This window comes from Oryzias latipes, chromosome 5 (genome assembly GCF_053564925.1).
Source record: "Oryzias latipes strain Hd-rR chromosome 5, Olatipes_Hd-rR_3.1".
In the NCBI taxonomy this organism is placed as follows: Eukaryota; Metazoa; Chordata; class Actinopteri; order Beloniformes; family Adrianichthyidae; genus Oryzias; species Oryzias latipes.
In genome coordinates, this window is record NC_136241.1 from 2,907,501 (window position 1) to 2,929,482 (window position 21,982).

Below are 21,982 nucleotides of genomic sequence, written 5' to 3' on the forward strand. Positions count from 1 at the left end.
TGATCAAAAAGTCAAATAAAAAATGGGTGACGTAAAAACATAGGCTAAATGTTGACACTGTCATGGTTACAAACTGTTGAGGGACTCTATGTGTTTTTTTTTTTGTATGTTTGTTTTTGGGCATGGTAGAAACCACAAAGACCTTTTAAAACCAGATTACAGTATTTTATTTGGATTTTTTTGCACACAACACAAAAACAATCCCAAACTTAAAGAGCCCACGCTCAGTTAATGTCTTTTTAAATAATAGGAAAATACAAATATTTTAGACAGTTGAATTGATTAAATGACTGTTTATTCTGCATTACTTATTAATAAGTATAAAACAAATGCAAACATTCCAAAATAGAAAAGAATTGAGACAACGGAAAAATAAAATATTGTCTTTAGTTTTGACCTCTATGAAAATCAAAGGTATCCCCAGGATTAAGGATTCCTTGTTAGATCACATCCTTGTGAGGAGAGTGTCCATTTCACCAGATGTTTGAAGTTCAACCTAATGGGAGTGCATCAACTCAAATGCTTTTCTCATCAACAGAAGAGGAGGATATAGAAATCTTTTTTTTAAATTTTAAAAATCTGTCATTCTCTCATTCTATTTATATATATATATATATATATATATATATTTGTTTTTTTGTTTTTAATAAAATAAATCAACAAACAATAAAAACAATGTTTATTCACCCAAACTGTGCATGCTTCAAACATTTAACTGCACCATCTTGAGGATTGCATAGTGTAGAAGTTATAATAGTAAAACAGGAGTGGAAACTAGAAGAAGCCCTTGTAGACTTCCTGGCGAAGCAGGTTGATGTTCTCAGGTTTTTGTTTTTTTACAGTTGGGATTTAAGAGGGACCCGTCTTGAAAAAATGCTGACATGTTATGAAGTCAGACCAGATTGCATCATGGGACCACAGGGTCCGTCCCTGCATTATGAGTTTTACTCCCTGAATGTAGAACTTCATACAATCTACCCCCATTTCCCTGTGCAATCAAATGAAATCTACCAAAATCAGTTCACTACTTCCTGCACTCGACAGCCGTGCTGCCATTCTGGATGCAGGATTCACTTTTTAGTTGGCTGCCAAATGGAGCCAAAGGAAAAACCAAAGCAGAGCATGGCTACAATTTCATGTAATGTGAAAGCGGGGTAATTGAAGACCACAGAGTAAAAGAAAATCCTTTAACTCCAACCAAAGTGCATCAATACAATGAGAATCAATCCTGTCTATTATTAATAATTAGAGGACTGACCTGGATGAATGTTGTGACGGGATAAAAACCTATTTACATTTCAGGATTCATTACTGAAAAAACTACAAGCCACAACAAACATCATTTAAATTATGACAGAGATCACAAGGAAAGCACAAGATTGCAAGATACCAAATGCAGTTTGCAAGTGCACCCTGATGCGAAACATTTTGCTTGGAGGCGTCTTTCCTTGCCAATCACAGATGTTTTCAATGTGGCTCAGCTTTGCAGCTGCATACCCAAGTGATTAAAGAAAATCCAGTGACTGAATACAGACGACTCTTGACACTTGTTTCTATTGACTACAACAGCAATGCCTTTAGAATTTCAAATGAAATATTTACAAAACCGTATCAAGACAAACACGGGTGAAACGTTTCCATGGAAAGCCAGAATGTGCCAACAAACGGGTACCTTTTCAGCAGCATAAGTGCAGTGAATATCAGATGACAATAGTGGTTCTTGGTTTCACAAAATGATCTGGTAGCCTGAAAACAGAGCATTGGTCCAACCCCTCAAACAGCTCCCCCTACTGGCTGACAAGAGAAGGCTCTTGCCTTTAACAGTGCTAGCTAGCCCTTCCTGTAAACCCGAACACTCTCACCCCAGATTCGGAAAATATCCTATTTCTCTTAACCTGTAGTCAAAATGCCTCCCTTGTATAATAAAATAGAGGATTTTGATAAACTTTAGTGTCATAACAAAGCTAACAATGTGCTAAAGCAACTTCTTTAGCCTTGCATAGCCAAATAAAAGGCTTGTGCAACTGTTATTTACAATCTTCTCTCTGCTAATGTTTCAGTATTGCGCTTAAGTTTGCATGCAGAAACTAACAATTCAGAGCGGAAAGTTATTTATAAATGTATACAGTTAAAAATAACTATACAGTAACATACAGTATCTAAAATACAAGAAGACTTTTGTTACACTGCAGAATATGGCCTCTTTCCTCTTTGTTTTGAACGTGTTATATCACGATTTCCAAGTCAAAGGAGAATCCGCATAATAAAAGTGGAATCAGGAATGTATGGCTGAAGTCTCGTAAGGCAGGAATTATTTTAGAGGATGAAAATGTATTTGGCTTCGTTCTAATAGGGGAAGCAGTAAGCTTTCATTTTATGCCCACTGCTCTTTTCATAATATCTGGTTAAAAAAATGACTCAGAACATGCATCAGTTTGAAACTTGCATGTAAAAATATTTCACATACAGAAACAAAAGCAGATTTTCACAATGAAGATGATCCACTGTGCTACTTTTCAGTCCCTCCAGGGGTTTTTTGTCTGTTGTTGCTTGATTTTTGTTGAACATATAGAAAAAGTGACAACAAAACTCCAGTTTAAATCAAAAGAAAGGGGTCAGATAACTCACTCCACTGTTACCAATGTTAATGTTACATGAGTATTTTCTCCTCTTCATTTAAACACCACACACTGCATTTACTGCACCTTTAGGTGTTTTGATTGAACTATTATTTGTAAACATATTTGTTTCGTTTCTGTTTGTGCAAACACATACACTCTGTTAATGTAAACCTTCATAACTTCTGTTTCACTTTTATTTGATCTGGAATTGAATGACAGTAACAGACGTTGATGCATCACTGTGACGACACCTTTTTGTGACTGGAATCTTTTAGTTTTAGGCGTTCTTTCGAACGTCCAACAGGTTTATATAAAAGTTAAATTTAAGACTTTCTATGGTCTCTTAAAGGTCATGTCACAGCCACTATGTACATTTTTCTCATTTTCCACGGATGAGATGTGTCTTTTGTGATACATAGTTTATACGCAATTATTACGTAAATCTCCCACAGTTGTGTGTGATTTTTGCAAGGTGCATCCGCAAAATTTTGGCTTTCCACAACCTTTCCACGTCTGTCTAACAGACTTTTCATGCATGTGCCACAGATGTATAACTTTTATATCGCGTATGCGCCGCACATAGTACTTTCAAATTACATAATTGACGCACAAATCACTAATGAATTGCATATAAACAACGCAATAATCACGCACAGTTCATGCTCTACGATGATTTACATGTTCTTTGCGTGGTTTATTCATGCTACTTCCATGGTTTTAACATGGCTCATTAGTGATAAATCTGTAGAAATTTCATGTAAAAACCACAACTTTTCTCCCTTTTTCCACATATATTCACGTATGACCAATTTTCATCCGTGCACTTTGCTCAAACTGTACGTAGTGGCTGTGTGACGCGGCGTTAAAACTATATTCATTTTTCATTTGACTGCTTACTTAAACCTTAAAGGAAAAAAAGTGAACTAAACCTAAAAAATGCCCCACTGGTCTCAACCAAGTCATAAAAAAAACAGGAAACCTTTTTAATCATGTTCTGTGACATTTCCACTTGCTGGTCATGACTCTTCAGTCGGTGTCAGCGTTAGAGTTGTGAATCTGTCAAATTTCTGTTTTGTTTTTGGTTAAACAAAAACTGATGCCACTTTCTTTGTCATTTAGATATTTAAAAAAAATAAGTTTATACCAATATCCTTTAAGACCAGTCTAGACAAACTAAATATTCTTTTATGTCTTATTTGAGGTATTGCTGAGTGTAAAGCTGAGTGTAAAGTCCAGGGTGGGTATTTCACAGTAAACCATTTGATGGAGTAACCCAGTCTGTTCCACAAACCACTCACTGTCATTCGTATTATTTGTATCATTTATATCATTTGTATTGAACCAAAAGATTTAGCATCATTTGTCCTTATTGGAATTTTCTGGACTACAATGATTTAAAACAATTCAATTGAATAAAGCTCTGTTTGATGTTTTTGTCATTTTTGTGTAGTGCTTTGAGACAATCTTGGTTGTGAGGTGCTGTTTTATAGATAAATGGAAGAGAACCGCGTTCTATGAGCATTCTTCATATGAAGTGCTAAATGAGGACTAAATAAATATTGGGTTAAATTTTGTCAAATTGTGAGTATGGGAAATATTTAAGATGAATTTGCATTAAAACTTGCAACCCAACATTACAAACTCCTAGAGGGACTGCCTTTTACCCTTTCTTTAACTGAAAAAAGTGACTCAGACTTTCTTCGGATTTCAAAGTTAAATGTCGCTTCTGTCTTATTTGCAAAATTCTATCAATATATAAAACCACAGTGAACAATGCCAAAACCAATTACAGGCATGCAGTGGCCAAGATATGCTGGTGTCACACAGGGCTGGGTGTCAGCACATGTTGGTTCATGCCTCAGACGCACCACCCAGCCAGTCACTCCAATGATGGTGCTGAAGAGAAGCAATAAAGGCCGGTCCACCTGAAGTGCTCACATGTTGTAAGCAACGTAGATGGGATCAAGCTGGTCAGCAAGGAAGGAGTCCCGTAGGTGCATGCGCTGCTTCTCTCCTCTCGAGTTGATGGGTATGACACCGGGGTCCACGATGACCACCACGCCCACAATGAGGTGGTGCTCCTCGAGGACCACGTTGGTGATCAGAGGAACCAAGTCCAGGGCGTCCTGCTCCGAACCACACAGCTCAGACACCACCACCAGGAGGTTGGTCCATGTAAAGACAGCACTGTGAAGGAAAGGATAACCGTGATTCACTGCTCTTTTAACTTGCTCATCCGTTACCATCCAATAACCTAAAAGAAGGAAAATCCTGTGAGAACTGGTGTTTAGACGTCAATCAAAACATAGTAATGACTTTCCTTTCATAAGAATTAGTACATAAAATTTCAATCTCATTTACTTGACTATTTAATATTATGCTTAAAGCGCCTATACCATGCAAAATCAACTTTTTGAGCTTTTAAAAATAATGTTTATTCCTCACAAAAATTCCTCACAAAGCTGTATTTCGATCCATTCACACCCAGAGAAAGGCGGGGTCACAGATCGAGTCATCTTACTCCTATTTCATGAAAAAACATGTTTTTTTAGTGTGCCAAAGGTAATATATTATCATATATATGGATGTAGTTTACTTTGAAAGGATGAAGAAAAGCATGATCATTTTATTTAAATTATTTAAAAACAAGGTAAGTACGTCACAAAATGGATGGAATAACAAACATTTCCCTCCTCCAACTCCCTTTTAGGCAAATAATCAAACTATTTAAAAATCATTATATTTTATTAATTCAATGTAATATATATGTATGTGTGCTATATGTCAATTTATGATTAGGAACAATTGTCATGTCAAGTTTATAGAATCCTTTTATTGTATTTATTTTTAACAAATTTATGAATTACTATTGCAAATAGATTTTACATATCTATGTGCCTTTATTTAATTTTTTTGCCTTGTTTTACTTTTTTGGAAAATACCAATCAATCAATCAAATATGAGTTCTAAGGCTAAGCTTCTCCCAGAAAAAACTTTCTTTGAAATGTACTCCAACAAAAAAGAAGCAGTATTTTATTTAGGTGTGATAAATGAAGGCTCTTTTTCCTCCTCCATGTAGTGGGACTCTTCTAAAACACAGGATTAGTGTTGGTTTTCCGGCCTTCTCTGTTTTAGCTCTGGCTTTTCCAAGAAGTGCTGTTGACTGTATTTCTCACCTCTCAGCAATACTTCGATGAGCTCGAGAAACGGATGTTTCGATGTCAGTGGGGTGGTAGCGCAGACCCCGCAGCTCCAACGTCTCATCCAGTGAGCCCACCACAAAAAGAGCGTCATGGCGGTCTGAGAGCACAAACACGGGCAGAATCAGAAACCCAAACCAACAGGCTTTGCTTTTGATGGACGTTGGAGCTCTGTCACTCTGTTTACCCCCGCTAGCATCCAGAAGCTCTGTTCTCTTCACAAAACCCAAATAACCAGTTCTGGCCCACAGAGTGTGTGGGTCTCCAAAGCTGAGCTTGGTGTTGAAGTGGTCAGCCTGGAGACCTTCCTCTCCATAGATGGTGTAGTAACCACTGGCATTATGGGGGCTATTCACCCAGATCTGACAGAGATGGGAGGGAGGTGTCACTCTATACCGTGCAGCTGTCATCACAGCCAAAGAAGAAGAAGCTTTTTTGCCCTACCTCGCCTAAATGCGAGTCCCCAAGTGGGCCTTTGGTCTCTGGGTTTACTATAATTACTCGAACGCCTGGCAGTATCTGGATATGATAAGAACAGATTGTTAAAATGTCTTCAGTGAAGGATTTCCCCGTCTGCAACTTCTCTCACCTTGCCAGACTCCATAAGAGGGAGACTCTGAGGTGCTCCTCTTTCCACCAGCCTCACTCTGAAAGAGATTAGATATGTATAAATCTATGCATGAATACATATTTGAGACATGAGACCAGAAGTTTGGACACACCTTCCCATTCATTTGAATGAGAAGGTGTGTCCAAACTTTTGGTCTGTACTGTACATTAAACAAAATTCTTGTGGTCATTTATTAAATGAATGGTACATTCTAAAACATGCATATGTACAGTACTTACTATTATTTTAATAATGACATTTTATACCATGCTAGTGTCAATAAAAAAATAAGTTTATAATGACAAAAGAGTCAAATTGAAATATATACAAGCAAAAAAAAATTGAAAGTCTCATTCTGATCCTCTTCTGATCAACTTTCAAAGCGTTTCCAGCTGTCTTTTAATTATGATTATGCTGTTTTCTTGGCAAAAAACTGTGGTGCCCCCCTTTTCCCCCCCTGTTACTGAGAGCTCTCTGTTTACACTCTCTCGTGCTAGCTTACAGACCCTCACAACCTAACATTAGTAGTACAACAAAATGGTGAGCAATATCAGAGATATCTCAGTTTAGAAACAGATTCCAGCTCAGACGAGGAAAACAAAGACATTCATGGATCTATTTGTCTGACAGTGGATGAATCAGAATGGAGCGGAGCAGTTACAAGTTACAAGTTTTTACAAATTATATTTTTTCATCTGCTCCTGATTCACAACATTCATTCATTCATCTTCTTGACTGTTTATTTCCTTTCGGGGTCACGGGGTTGCTGGAGCCTATCCCGGCCACTTGGGCGTAGGCAAGGGATGCCCTGGACTGGTCGCCAGTCTGTCGCAGGGTGGAATATCCTCAATCACACATCCATTCACTCTCACACCTATGGACAATTTAGAGTTGCCAATCGACCTATGAAGCATGTTTTTGGATGGTGGGAGGAAGCCGGAGATCCCGGAGAAAACCCACGCATGCACGGGGAGAACATGCAAACATGCAAACAATTCACAACAATTTGAGTAAATAAATACTCAGAAATGCAACTTCCATCTTTATTTTCTCTGTCTATGTCCTCCACCATCAGATAAATGCCACAAGAACATCAAGAGTGGGTAACGGAACTAACATAAGTTGATTATTTGTGTATTTTCTTTATGTGTATTATTAAACTAATGGTGATTCTATTGTACATGTGTCATGACTGGATTCAAACTGGATTCTGGAGAAATCTCTGTGGGCAAGAGACAAAGGTATGAAAGCAAGAACATTGTCTGGGTCTATCAAAGTCCAGACTACAGAGCTCCTCAACAAGAACATTGTTGATCAATTTGTTTTACAAATTCACCCATTAATTCAGCCTGAACCATGAGGATATAAAACAAAAAAAGAAAAAGCAAATATTGTAAAGTCAACAGGCTGCTTTTTAAAAGCTCAAAACCCAGCATCTGCAAAGGGTCGGGGCTACTTTATGATTTCATTTTACTGGCTTGCTTTTCTAACATCATTATTAATGAAAACCGTTTCCATAACTCGCCTGTCATGGCGCAGAGACTTCATGTCTACATAAACCGTGCAGGGATCAGGACCAGTGGTACCCTGTAAGACCCAAAATAAGTTAGCACAAGATTTTTCTAGGCAAGATTTGAAGTTGACATATGCAGCCATATTCAGTCAGGTGGTTTACCTGCAGACAGACCGCCAGGTTAACTCTGGAGCCAAACGCGGTGCTGACCGCTCTGGAGGACAGTCCCACATCCTTAAACAGCTTGGAAAAGGACTGTGAGAGAGCAAGGCGAGGCCGCTCCTCTGCAATCACCACACAACTCCGCACGCATGACAGGTTGACACCTCGGGCCTGAAACACAAACACAAACACACACACACAACAGTATGATTTACGACACCCAATACTTTGTGAAGAAGGATTCTTTGTGTGTAGTCCTTACTTTCAGCAACTCTGTCTGAGTGCCCAGGCCTTTGGTGCAGAGCTCCATCACAGAGTAAGAACAAAAGGTGTCTCTGATGCGATACTGGCTGAGCGTGCTAAGCCACAAAGACAAGCAGCTCTCCAGCTCAAAGGGAGGAATGAGGATGGACTGATGACCTGAGTAAACACTGACAGAAAACATCCCAAAGAGCCGTGATGTGAGTTCACATGCATGACCAATCGGTCTACAAAAGTATGCGAGCGTGTGCCGTTACCTTGCGAGGCACCACAAGACAAAGCCCAGACCGCAGTATGGATCCAGACAGATGGCTATTTGGCGAGAGGAGTAGAGTTCACACTGGAGCTTGATGGAGCGACACAACGCACTGACTGCTGCATGAGAGATCTGATACAAACACACCGAAGAATCATCAATCAATTATCTAGAAAACAACTGTAAAGCAGAAGTCATTGTAAACTGGGGAGGATGGTGGTGGTGGTGGTGGTGGGGGGGGGGAACCAATGAACACATAACTACTTGTTTAATCTTATTTAGATTAAAAAAATGTGCTCATGTAGAGATGCACATTAGTGAATTGCAAAAGTATTCACCCCCATTTAGTGTTTCAGTACCTCAAAACCTGGACTTGCCATGGATTGTTTAAGATTTTGCATCCTATACATTACAGAACATGCCCACACTTTTAAGATGTTCTATTATTTTATTGTGAAGTCAACAACAATCCCTCCATCCATTTATTAATCAGCTGTATGCCTCTTGGGTCCACAGAGCTGCCAGAGCATAACCCGGCTACTGCCGAGCAAAGACGGTGTCGCAGGGCCACACAACGCACAAACAAACTCACTCACACCTAGGGACACATCACAGTAACCAATTAACCAATGAAGCTATTGAGTGAAGTTATTTGACCGTGGGAGTGAGCTGGAGTGCCCGGAGAAAACCCACAGATGGACGTGGAGAACATGCAAACTCCACCCAGAAAGGACCCAGCAGAGATTTGAACCAGGGCCTTCTCACTGAGGCGAAAGTGCTAACCACTGGACCACTGTGCAGCCTCGCAACCAACAAATAGTACAAAATATACAGAAAGTCAACATACAGAACTGTTCACCCCCTAAAGTCAATAGTCTGTAGAGCAGCAGTCACAGCTCCAAGTCCCTTTAGGTTCATCTCAGTGAGCCTGTCACATCTTATCACTGGGATTGTTGCCTATTCCTCCCTGTTAAACGGCTCCAGCTCCTTCAGGTTTGATGGTTTGCACATGTCAACATCACACTTTAAGTCTGACTGTAGATTTTCTGTTGGATTGAGGTCTGGGCTTTGGGCCATTCCATCACATTTGCATGTTCTCCTTAAACCACTATTGTGTTGGATTTGCTGTGTGTTTGGGGTCATTGTCCTGCTGGGAGGGGAAGCTCTGTTCTAGCCTCAGATCACACGCAGAGCTCTACAGGTTCGGCTCAAGAACCTCCCCCCAGCATGATGCTGCCACCACTCTGTTTCCCAGTGGGGAATTTGTGTTCTTTGAGTGATGGGACATGTGGGGTCTGCATGTACTGTTTCCTTGGACGGCTAAAAAAGTTCAATTTTAATGTCATTGGACCAGACCGCCTTCCTCCAGACATCTAGGGAGTGTCCCACATGGCAAAGTCAAGATGTAGCATTCTGCTATAAATCCCAAATCTATAAGATGTGGAGCTTATTGTCGTCCTATGTACAGATACTTCTGTGTCTGCTGTTGATCACTGCCCCATAGTTAGTATGCAGTCTTTCTGATCTCTTTGACCGGTCAGTGGGTCTTGGTCAGCAGCTGTCTCTTGGCAGAGTTCCTGTTGTTCCGTGTTCATTCCATTTGCTCAAGGATTGTACTTCTGGAAATCACAAAAGGTTTGGATTTTTTATCCAACCTTTCCCCCCCAAAAAAAGTGTTAAGGGGGGGGGGGGGGGGGGTAGAAAGGTTTAGAGAACCACTGGTCTAACCCACCTAATAATGTTTAGAGATGAATGTGATTGGAGTTCATGGTGACTTTGATGGTCAGCTGAAACCCAAACTATTGAACAAATGTGTTTGTTCAATTTTTAACCACACAATAAGCGGAGGAGAAGTGCAGGACTTGAACTGAGAGATTGTTTTACTTTGCAGCGTTCATGTTTGGACTGAGAAGATGAGTTTAGAGGTTTTACCTTGACACCAGTGAGCATGCCTGTAGTAGACACACTGAAATCTAGATAAGCTATCATCTCTGCAGTGGGCGGTTTATAAATTTGTGGAGGTCGGCGGCGAGGAAGATCATCTGCAAACATAAACCCAAAACAAGCAATAAAACAAAAAGGAACCATTTAGCTTGTGCTGTCATTTATTTAGAAATTTACAGAGTTCCCTCGCTATATCATGGTTCACGCTGTCTCACAGGGTTTTTTTTAACAGCACACTGTGTTCTGTGTCCTGATTGGCTGGAGACCTTGTCAATCAATCTCCTCTGTGCAGTGCCTGCTATACAGATACATGCTGCTCTCCAAAGCTACATAAATCTGCAAACACAAGCAGATCCTTGCTATATTTCTAGAATCCTAGACTTATTATTCTATGAAGGTCTAAAGAAGAAAGAAACCTGTGAAAATGTTCATGTCTGTCTGTAGAAAGTGTGTAGTGAGGAGTTTTAAGGCAGAGTCACACAGCCACTACATATATTTTGTGCCTTTTCCACATATGAAATGTGTCTTTCATGATCCATGCATGATATCTGAAATTCATATTTGTTTCTAGCATTTGTCATTCGTCGATCTGCAAAGATGTCCGTCGAGGGTTTCGGCCAACGGCTCTTTACGCGAATTCGGTTTTGGAGCTTTTTTTAAAGTTTTTGATTGGTTGAAAATTACACAGTTTATGTGTATTTGACACAGTTTAGATGCAGTTATTACATAAATCGTATACAGTTCTACCAAATTTTTGTGAAATGCATCTGCAAATTTGTGGCTTTTCCACCGCCATTCCACTAATATCTAACAGACTTTTAAAGCATGTACCACAAATATACAACTTTTGTATTGTGTATATGGCACACATATCATTTTCATATTACATAATTGCTGCCCAAATCACTAATGAACTCCATATAAACAGCCCAATAATCTCGCACGGTTCCTGCTCTATGTTGATTTACGTGTTCTTTGCGTGGTTTATTTGTATTTCTTCTGTGGTTTTAACATGGCTCATTAGTGAAAATTGAGAAATTCTATGTGAAAATTTCCCATAGAAGCCACAACCTTTCTCCTTTTTTCCACGTATATTCACGTCTGACCAATTTTCATGTGTGCAACATGTGCAAAATGTACGTAGTGACTATGTGACACGGCTTTTACTGCCTTCAAACATCTTTACTCCTACTTTATGGATTTCCCCTATCACGGGGTATTTTCTAGAATGTAACCCCCCCGTGATAAATGAGGGAACAGTGTATGTAAAATGATGTAAGTGCATCTCAATAACGAGTTTATCTGAACTGCATAACATGGTTTCTACCTGTATCAATAATTGTTGGCCAAGTCTTAATGTTGACAGAGACGGCAGCTTCTTTGGAGCGCAGAATTCTCATGAGGTTTTGAGTTGTAAGGATACATCCAGCTTTACTGACCTAACAACAACAAGAAACAGGCATTAGAGACATTATAGAACCCTTACATAAACAAATATAAGAAAAATGCATCCAATAGGAGAAATAAAAACACTTTAACAAACCAAACACCAATAAAATGCGGAAATAATACAAAGGTTCTGGAAAATGCTCCTAGAAATGAACTGACACAAGCTACAAAAATGCTCATGGAGCCTCCCACTCACATCAATAATCATCCGGACGGTTGGCAGCGTGGCAGCCAGGTTCTGAGGATGTGGAGGTCGGACATTTACAGGAACACATCCAGCATATAGACAACCGTAGAAGGCTGCAATCAAATCAATGCCTGAAAAAGAGTCAAACACAAAGACATAAGATGGTTTAGTTTCACAGTAATTCATATTTATGGAGAAAAAAATGTGCATAGAAAGTCAAAAGTACTTGCCAGGAGGATAAAGAAGAACCACATTGTCACCAGTGTTGATGCTACCTTTCTCAGTGAGAGCTGCAGCGATCTTCTCTGCCCGTTTGTAAAGCTGGACACAAGTGGCTGTTCCTACAGTCACACCCTGACAAGAAACCAGCAGCTTACAGTTTATGTCAAAACATCTCAAACATTCTGATCGACAGAACACTGGCTCAAATCTGTATATTCAAAAGAGACGGTAAAATGTCTGGACAGTTCAACTTGGTACCTTTGCATTCAGGAGAACATAGAGGACGTGGTCTGGATCAGTTTGGGCCCTCCACTGAAGAGCCTCGGTTAAATACTGATGCTGCAAATAGAAGAAAAGATTCAAAAACATATTAGTATGCCTGAAAACTCTACATGTAAATAAAAAGCCAATGTGACATAGGAGTTCACGACTTTAAAACAAATGAAGCTTTTAAAATAACAACTGTGAATGGGGAAATATTAAATAAAGGATAACCACACATGGTGTGTATCATGTAGAAACAAACAACCATGCTCAGAAACATCACAAAATAAAACACAAATACAAAACAGATTAGAGTATGACCAGAATGACAAAGGGGTTGGAGGAGATGCCTAAAGGGAACTAATGTTCTTACCATCACAGTGGGCCACATACAGAGCTACACCCAGAGAGAAAGGAGAGCACACAGATGAAGCGCTTTTCTCTATTAGGTCAGAATTCTACAAAATCCTGTCATAAAGACTTTAAGGTTTTTTTGTTAATCACATGCACGGTTTCTGATGTTGTCAGAGGACATGCTATTAACAGTCAACCGGGTCGACAACCAAGTTTAGTTTTTATGTCTTCACAGGATAAACAGGATAAACTACCTTGCGGACCAGATCCTGGTCTTCGATCAAGCCGAGGTCCCTTCCTGCGGCCTGAGCGATCCGCTTCCCCGCCACCAGGTTGCCCACCATGACAGATGCAGGGCCAACACCAACTACAATAGAAAAAAACAAACTGTAACCAGAAAGTAAGGTGGAGCCAAGAATAGAAAAAAGTTCTCCCAGGGAAAAAGATGAGAGGTCTGCAATTTTCATCATAGATACACTTTAACTATGAGAGACAGAGTGGGGGGATTTCAGAAAATCCCATTGTATAATTTTTTAAAGAAATAAATTCCTCGGTAAAATAAGTATTTTGTCAACTACAAACAAGCATGATTCCTGGCTCGCACAACCTGTAACTTTTTCTTTAATAAGAAATATTCATGGCACCTTTTTGAACCGATCGTCTGTAAAGACACCCGTCCACAACCTCAAACAGTCACACTCCAAACTCCACTGTGGCCAAGACCAAAGAGCTGTCTAAGAACACCAGAAACCAGATTGTTGACCTGCACCAGACTGAATCTGTAATAGGAAAGCAGCTCGGTGTGAGGAAATCAACTGTGGGAGAATTTATTAGGAAATGGAAGACATACAAGACCACTGATAATCTCAATCTGAGCGTCAAAATGATCACAAGAACGGTGAGTAAAAATCCCAGAACCACACGGGGGACCTAGTGAATGACCTGCAGAGAGCTGGGACCAAAGTAACAAAGGCTACCATCAGTAACACACTACACCACCAGGGATTCAAACCCTGCAGGGCCAGACGTGTCCCCCTGCTAAAGCCAGAACATGTGCAGAACCGTCTACAGTCTGCTAGAGAGCATTTGGATGATCCTGAAGAGAGCAATGAGAAAATCATACTGTATGAACAGATGAAACCAAAATAGCATTTATTGGGAAAAACTCAACTTGTCATGTCGGCAGGGACAGGAATGGAGGTGGAAACGTCATGCTTTGGGAATGTTTTTTGCAAAGGGACCAGGATGACTCAGCAGTGTTAAGGAAAGATTGAATGGGCCATGTATCTTTAGAATTGGAGTGAAAACCTTCTTCCATCATCGATGGGATTGAAGATGTGACTGAATCGATGACAACCATCCCAAACACACTCCCCGGGTAACAAAGGAGTGGCTTCATAAGAAGCATTTCAAGGTCCTGGAGTGGCCTAGCCAGTCTTTGGACCTCAACCTCAGAGAACATTTTCAGAGGAAGTCTGTGTTGCCCAGTGACAGCCCCCAAACACCACAGCTTTAGAGGAGATCTGCATGGAGGAATGGACCAAAATAAGAGCTACAGTGTTTAAAGCGTTTTACTTCTATCACTGACAGCAAAAGTATATAAACAAGTATTGAGATTTACTTTTGTTATTGACCAAATACTTATTTTCCACCATAATTTACAAATGTACACATATTTACACACATATTTATCAAACTAATTGCAGAAATGAAATGCATAGATTAAAAAGACAGAAAATAAACGTTACAGAAAAGTCACTAAAATCACACTTGCTTAATTAAATATAGTCATCATTAACTAAAGTATAAGTAGAGCTTGATTTATTGCTTGAAAAGGAGCAGGAAGAAGCAAGTTTATGTAATCCCACCCCTACTAACCCAAATAAATTCTTTAAAAATCAGACAATGCGATTTTTTTGTCATTTTCTCTCACAGTTGAAGTTCATGTATGGTGAAGATGACAGACCTCTTTCATGTTTTTCAGTTGGTCTGTGAGCCACAGGACAGAAACACAGACAAACTAATCACATGAGATGAGCCAAACAAAGAGCTTTGGATTTAAAAAGGAAATTTCTTTTTAAAAGAACATCTTTGTAACCATATTTTTCCACATATTTATAAACAGAGAGAATTGTAGCCCATAATTGTTCAGTTTGACAGAGTGAGCCACAGTTTAAACAAAAGCATTTTCTGTCATCTTCAGTGATACAGTACCTGACGGCCAATGCCAAACATGACGACGTCCAGACTCACCTGGCTGCTTCTGCCGGGGCTTGGGCAAGTTTGTGACACAAGTATGAGGACACATCAGGATGTTGCAGGGGTGCAGACTGCCCTCCAAGAAGAACTGCTTGGTATCGGAGATGTGGATGCCACCCAGGGGGGTTTTGGGTAAGGTGTTGGCTGGGACGAGAGCCAGACAGTAGAGGCCTACCTGGTGGATGCTCTCAATAGCCTTTAAAAAACACAGAATCAGAATGTTAGGTAATATAGATCAGCAATAAAAACTAAATGAAGACGTGATGTTCTGATTTTTGTGCTGCTCATACATGAAGCTCCACATATATGTTGGCAAATACTGTATGTTGGGTTGTTGTGTTGAAGTTTCTGAGACCTTCAACCCCAGGTAGATATAGCAGAAATGTTTGCTGCATCTTGGAATGTGGAACTTTTATTACTAGTTGTCTGTGAACAAAAAGGCTGTACGGTGGCAAAGTGGTTAGCTCTTTCGCTTTAAGGCAATGTGACTCCCAGCTGGAACATTTCTGTGTAAAGTTTGCATGTTCTCCCAGTGCATGCGTGGGTTCCTCCCACAGTTGAAACACACGTTTCATAGGTTAACTGATATGTCTAACTTGCCCCTCGGCGTGAGTGGCCCTATGACAAACTAGCAACCTGTTCAAGGTGTACTTCACCTTTGCCCAACAGGCAAAGGCATTCAGTGGAGTCTGGAGATGAATGGGTGGATGGATGTAATATAGCAGTGTTTATTTTTTATCTAGTAAAAGTTTTAAAAGTACTCTAAGAGACATCCATAAATATCCAAAGATTAGTGTGTATTCCAATCATCCCTTTCATTGAAGCTCCTTATTGGCAAATACATCTGATCCAGATAATCAACAGCAGATAAGGCAGGTTTCTGGAAACTAGCAGGAGGCTGGCCTTCGAGCCTGGATTTGGGCACCCTTAGCAGATATCTTTTACAACACTATTGTTACACATCTATTAGAGTAACATAATAGAGTTTCTGAGCTGTCCAGATGTCTAGATGTATAACAGTTATCTAATAGACATGTTCTGCCCAGTGGGAAACTGAAAAATGCAGAAAGTCCTAAGAGATTCAGCTTTAGGCTGAGATTTATGGCATCCCTTGACATAGAATTTATTCAAATGGGATTGCAGGATTAAGACTCTAACGCAAACAAGGAAAATATCAAAGATCAACACCATGATGAGGCATACCTGTAGCACCCTGCTCATCCACTGGAAGCTGTCCTCCTCACTGGCGTCTGGCCTCTGTTCTGCCACGATGACCACTCTTTCATCGTAGAACACAGTGACTGAAAACACAGCGATCCTGGCAAACAGTTCAGAACACCCAGAAGATCAGATTCCCATAATTAGGCAGGACTTCCTGGCAGCTTGAAAAAGTGACCCATTTAATGGGTTGTGTTTCGCCAAAACCACTAGATGGCAACAATCACAAGTTCTGCACTTTGCCTGAAATGAAGTGAGTTTTTCTTCACCTCCCACGGTACACCGTCTTGACTGGCTCAACAGCCAGAGCGGTGGCCACTAAGTCGTCAGCGTTGTGTCTTCTTCCACTCACCATCAACAGGCCTTCTATCTTCCCCACCACAAAGATCAAACTACCCTGTGGGGGCAGAGTTAAAACCCTGTAAAACCGAGGAAGTGGGTGGCGTTCCAACAGACTGAAAAGAACTGAGCTTACTGGGCCCACAAACCCGAGCAGTCCCGACCGCACAAACGGAATCTCTCCGATGGGAACTCCGTTGGCGTTCACTGGGATTACCTGAACACCCCCAATCACAGGACAGGAAAGGTTAAGCAATACAGTCGCCCTACTTCCACTGTAATGCAGTTTGTGTCTACACATGCAGGCTGTGGCCTTACGCCTGATGCTCAAACCTCAAAAGTGTTTTTGGTGAGTCCAGGCAGGCCGTAATACATGGTGCCGCCGGCGCGCGAGTTGATTATGATTTCTCCAATTTGATCCGTTTTACAGAGCTGAGGAGGTCCATCAGGTCTAACTATGCACATCAGAGCTAGGGAGAGAAAAGCAATAATAACATTCACAGAAGTGTATTCAAGGAGGCGACTTTGTAAAAGACAAACATTTGTTTCAGGCTGTGATTGCAAAGCAGATGTACGGTTAAAAGATGAGAAGTATTTCAATGGATGCAGAGTTTTACAACCTTCTCAAAGAAATGGTGTCGTCTTTTTGAGAAAAGAAAGAATCACATGACAATACATTTTGTCTCTATTTTCTGTTGTCTCTAAAGTAAGTAAACTGTAATTGGAGTTCTAGACAAAGATCTCTATGGGGGCGTAAACAATATGCCATTCTGAATTTGCTAAAACACATTTGAATTGTTCATTTACTTTGTCAGAAAATGTGTAACACACAACCTTAATGTATAAAAACGTGTAAAATGTCAAATTCCAAGACTAAAGCAGTAAAAAGCCAAAACAGGTTATAAAAGCTTCAGATCTCTAAAGTCCAAAAAATACAAAAGAAGACAATAAAAGTTAAAATAGCATTTCTGAGTACCGGTAGTGTTTCTTCGTTCATTGTGGGGGATACGATCCATAAATAACTGTGACAGGTGAAATCCGTGAAGTAAAAGCACAGATGTTCACGCACAGGAACACTTTCACATTTTTTCTCTTGATAGATCTCTCAAGTTCAAACCTTTGTAGTAAAATAAAAGCAGTATCATAGAATGGAAACAAAGGTTGGATCTGAACGTTCTGTGTCTCTTTATCTGGATGCAGAATGCAGAGAAAAAAAAGGCATGCAAAATAGTCAGCAAAACAGTGAGACCTCGAAGGGTGAATCACAATATAGCGAGGAAACACTATTTCTTTTTTCTAATTATTGTGATTCAGACGAAAATGAAAAAAATGCCATTTGAAAAAGAGTGTAAGTGACAGAAAATATGCTGGGCGGGTCACAAGCTCCCTGCTCTGCTCCATTCTGATTCATCCGATTACAGACAAATAGATCCATGAACGTCTTTGCTTTCCTCGTCTGAGCTGGAATCTGGATATAAACTGTACGGCTGGCTAACGCTGATATTGCTCGCCATTTTTGTTGCAGCGGTAATGTTAGGTTGGGGGTGTGAAGAGCTGTAAGCTAGTGGGAGAGTCTCATTTTGATTTTGGCTAAAACAGCATAATCATGATTAAAAGACCACTGGGATCAAAAGATGATCAGAGTTGAACCTTAATAACCAACTTAAGAAAATGGTGCATTTATAATTATTTGGAAGGATTTGTGGACAAAAACAATAAAGACATAATATTTGAATAGAGTTGGAGCTCTTCTGTGGCTCACTTGGCTTCCCCTCAAGCTTTCATCAAGCTTTCCTCCTGACTCATGTACGCCTCCTTCAACCCTCACCTCCAGGCATGACATGTCCCACATCTTGCACAGTCAGGGCAGAGTTCTTGTCCTCGGTGTTGACCCTGATGACACCATGGCTCAGGCCGCTCAAAGAAAGGATGGCACGCGCAGGGAGGGGTGCGCCCGGGACTCCGGGTCTGCACAAAAAGAGTTTGATCACATGTTTAAATCCATCCCATCTGTCCCTTACTCCAGTCATCCTCTAAACCTGCTGGATTCCTGTCGGGATCATGGGGTTGCTGGAGCCTATCCCAGCCACTGTTGGGTAAAGGCTGAGTACACCCTGGACAGGCCACCAGACTGTTGCAGGGCTGAACTGGTGATCCTCAATTTTATTTTGAGTCTCATAAAAGAAAAGAAAACAGCTCCATGAAACTGGAATGATGGAATACCTCCGAATAGCTACTGTCATGGCCTCAGGAGAGGTGGCACAAGGGCAAATCACCTCCGGTTTCAGCCCGTGAGACTGAAAAACATTTAGGAAGGCATCACAGGAGGACACAGACCCTGCAAAAGGACAGAAACAGGATTTCAGCGCTACATCTACATTTAGTAACTTCAAAGTTCATTTCAGTGAAGCTGGGTGTCGGGAAGTACTCACAGGGATTTGAACCATCAGCAACGATTAGCATTCGTAACGACGCCAGGCTGGTGTCTCTCTGTTCCCGATGAGCCATCATAGCCCAGTGCAGGTCACGGCATTTCACCAAAGCTATTCGAGCTGTTCAGCAGTTACAGACACTGTTGGTTTGTTTTTGCCACCCAGGTGCTTCAGGTAATGCGGGATCTTTTACCTTTATGAATGTGGACCCTCTGAACCCAGGAGAGAGGACACGCTTTCATCACTGCATAGGGAACGCTGATGGTGTGGATCCGGTTCATGACAGCCTGGAAAAAAGGCTTTATCAACAACTCCAATGATTCTAACAGCACCTTTTCATGATTTTTGCATTTAGTTCGTCTTTTGACACTGAGAAATCTGATACTGAATTCAGGGAAAGTTAGAACTGTTGGGTTCATTTCCAGAAGACTATAAATTGTTTACATTTTTACAATAAAGTAATAAAGTAAATGAGTGGTTTATTTCAGTTTTATTACTGCAATCTTCTTTTAGAGGTATATCCTGCTTTTAACAGCAACCATAATCAATACTCATTTATTTAATAGACTGGATAGCATTAAAATTGGTCCATTTTCTTAACCCTTTGTTTTTGTTTGATAAATTTAACACATTATTACAAGATGTAGAAATAGTCAAAATAAACATCTGTATGCCTTTAATGAAAAAACAAATAGACCTATGATGCCTCAGAAAGTTAAATATTTCCAGTAAATAAAATCAGCTTAGACTTAGCGTAACTCAATGGCCACTTTATTGGGGACAGCTGCTCTTTAATGCAAATTTCTGATTTCAATGCATTTAGGCATGCAGACATGGGCAAGACAATCTGCTGCAGTTCAAACAGAGAATCAGAACGGGGAAGAAAGGTGATTGAAGTGACTTGGTTGTTGGTGCCAGACAGGCTGGTCTCAGGATTTCAGATACTGCTCATTTACTAGGATTTTCCCCCACAACCTTCTCCAGGCTTTACAGAGAATGGTTTGAAAAAGAGAAACTATCCAGTGAGCGGCAGTTCTGTGGGGGGAAATGCCTTGTTGTTGCCAGAGATCAGAGGAGAATGACCAGACTGGTTCCATCTGATAGAAAGACAACAGGAACTCAAAGAACCACTGGTTCCAACAGAGATCTGCAGAAGAGCATCTCTGAACACTCAACACATCCAACCTGGAGGCAGATGGACTACAGCAGCTGAAGACCACACTGGGTGCCACTCCTGTCAGCTAAGAACAGGAAACTGAGGCTACAATCCACACAGGCTCACCATAACTGGACCATGGAAGATTAGAAAAACGTTGTCTGGTCTGATGAGTCTCCATTTCTGCTGCTACATTCTTATGGTAGGGTCAGAAATTAGCATCAACAACATGAAAGTAAAGATCCATCCTAAATTATATCATCAGTTAAAGCTGCTGGTGGTGGTTTCATAGTGTGGGGGATATTTTCGAGCATGGTTCCAACACCACAGCCTACCGGACTATTGTTGATGACCATGTCCATCCTTTTCTGACCACAGTTTACCATCTTCAGATGTTACTTCCAGCAAGGAACCATGTCATAAAGCTGGAATCATCTCAGACTGGTTTCTAGAACATGACTATGAGTTCTCTGGACTCAAATGGCCTCCACAGTCACCAGATCTCAACCCAACAGAACTTCTTTAAGATGTGGTGCAACAGGAGATTGGCATCATGGATGTGCAGCTGACAAATCTGCAGCAACTTTGTGATGCTGTCTTTCATCCAGTACCTTGTTGAATCTACGCTACCAAGGATTGAGGCAGTTTTGAGGGCAAAATGGGGTTCAACCTGGTACTAGCAATGTGGGCCTAATAAAGTGTATATGTCTTATGTCTTTGTATGTTAATGTGCAACATGCAGTAATGGACATGAACACCCACCGAGAGAACTCCATGCCATAAGCCCATATCCTTTTTGAAGTCCAGGACATTCACTAAAGTTTCCCCTTAAAAATAGAAAAAATGCAGTTGACTAGAGTTTTACTGCTGATGATTACTTCAACTGTGTGGACAAAGGTGATCTACTCACCCTCACAGTAGTTACAGGCTTGGGTGAGCGCTTGGCAGTGAGTCAGCATGGCCACTTTGGACACAGCCACACCCACCACCGTGCCGTCCTTACTCGCCTTATACTACAAGAAACATCACACCACACTGGGTTTAAAAGATTCTTGTGTTACTAAAAACATCATGAAAGAAAGAGGCTGAACGTTATTTTAGAGTTTTTTCAGAGCAGCTGTTACTTCGATGTATGCAGGATCAGTATTAGCAGTGGGGATGTGCGGCTGCCAGTCTCTAGACGGCTTGGTCAGGTACTTTGAGTCTGTTATCACCCACTTAAGTCGAGGCCAGCCTGCCAAAGAAAGTGATCAGAAACATGTGTCACTTCTCATTTTTAAACAACAGTAAGCCGTAACCCCTCTTCTGTGTGGGAGAAACAAATCAGCGCTTATAAAAACAATACATGGTGTTACATCTTCAAGTAGACATGTTTCTTTTAGGATGGAGCTTGAGCACCTTTGAACTGCAGTATTTCCCCAGTGGGGGTCTTGGGTAGGCCTTTCAAGCAGATTTCACTGGTTAAAGCCAGACCTACGCCACAGCTTCCAAGCAGGAAGCCCACCTGGCTGATGCCTGCATCCTGAAAATGTAAC

At 40.7% G+C, this 21,982-nt stretch overlaps 1 protein-coding gene across 2 annotated transcripts in view; it reads right to left on the minus strand.

Annotated features, from left to right (window-relative positions):
* Window positions 1-143: 143 nt before the first annotated feature.
* dip2bb (DIP2 acetate--CoA ligase B (putative)b) overlaps window positions 144-21,982 on the minus strand; it is a 57,404-nt gene continuing 35,565 nt past the window's right edge. The window contains exons 11-39 of one of the 2 annotated variants that reach the window (XM_011494574.4): window positions 21,846-21,969; window positions 21,572-21,681; window positions 21,358-21,460; window positions 21,210-21,274; window positions 19,485-19,578; window positions 19,292-19,411; window positions 19,083-19,197; window positions 18,688-18,827; window positions 17,193-17,329; window positions 16,996-17,076; window positions 16,790-16,917; window positions 16,506-16,620; window positions 15,297-15,498; window positions 13,298-13,410; window positions 13,063-13,086; window positions 12,684-12,764; window positions 12,434-12,557; window positions 12,213-12,334; window positions 11,895-12,006; window positions 10,556-10,665; window positions 8,625-8,755; window positions 8,369-8,537; window positions 8,107-8,277; window positions 7,957-8,018; window positions 6,411-6,468; window positions 6,266-6,340; window positions 6,009-6,183; window positions 5,798-5,921; window positions 144-4,808 (exon numbers count right to left, since the gene is read on the minus strand). In XM_011494574.4, coding sequence (XP_011492876.1) covers window positions 4,556-4,808; window positions 5,798-5,921; window positions 6,009-6,183; window positions 6,266-6,340; window positions 6,411-6,468; window positions 7,957-8,018; window positions 8,107-8,277; window positions 8,369-8,537; window positions 8,625-8,755; window positions 10,556-10,665; window positions 11,895-12,006; window positions 12,213-12,334; window positions 12,434-12,557; window positions 12,684-12,764; window positions 13,063-13,086; window positions 13,298-13,410; window positions 15,297-15,498; window positions 16,506-16,620; window positions 16,790-16,917; window positions 16,996-17,076; window positions 17,193-17,329; window positions 18,688-18,827; window positions 19,083-19,197; window positions 19,292-19,411; window positions 19,485-19,578; window positions 21,210-21,274; window positions 21,358-21,460; window positions 21,572-21,681; window positions 21,846-21,969 — 3,438 coding nt within the window. In that variant the 3' untranslated portion in view covers window positions 144-4,555. The remainder of the gene's footprint in view (window positions 4,809-5,797; window positions 5,922-6,008; window positions 6,184-6,265; window positions 6,341-6,410; window positions 6,469-7,956; window positions 8,019-8,106; window positions 8,278-8,368; window positions 8,538-8,624; window positions 8,756-10,555; window positions 10,666-11,894; window positions 12,007-12,212; window positions 12,335-12,433; window positions 12,558-12,683; window positions 12,765-13,062; window positions 13,087-13,297; window positions 13,411-15,296; window positions 15,499-16,505; window positions 16,621-16,789; window positions 16,918-16,995; window positions 17,077-17,192; window positions 17,330-18,687; window positions 18,828-19,082; window positions 19,198-19,291; window positions 19,412-19,484; window positions 19,579-21,209; window positions 21,275-21,357; window positions 21,461-21,571; window positions 21,682-21,845; window positions 21,970-21,982) is intronic. The other variant, XM_004086148.5, reaches the window with a different exon arrangement.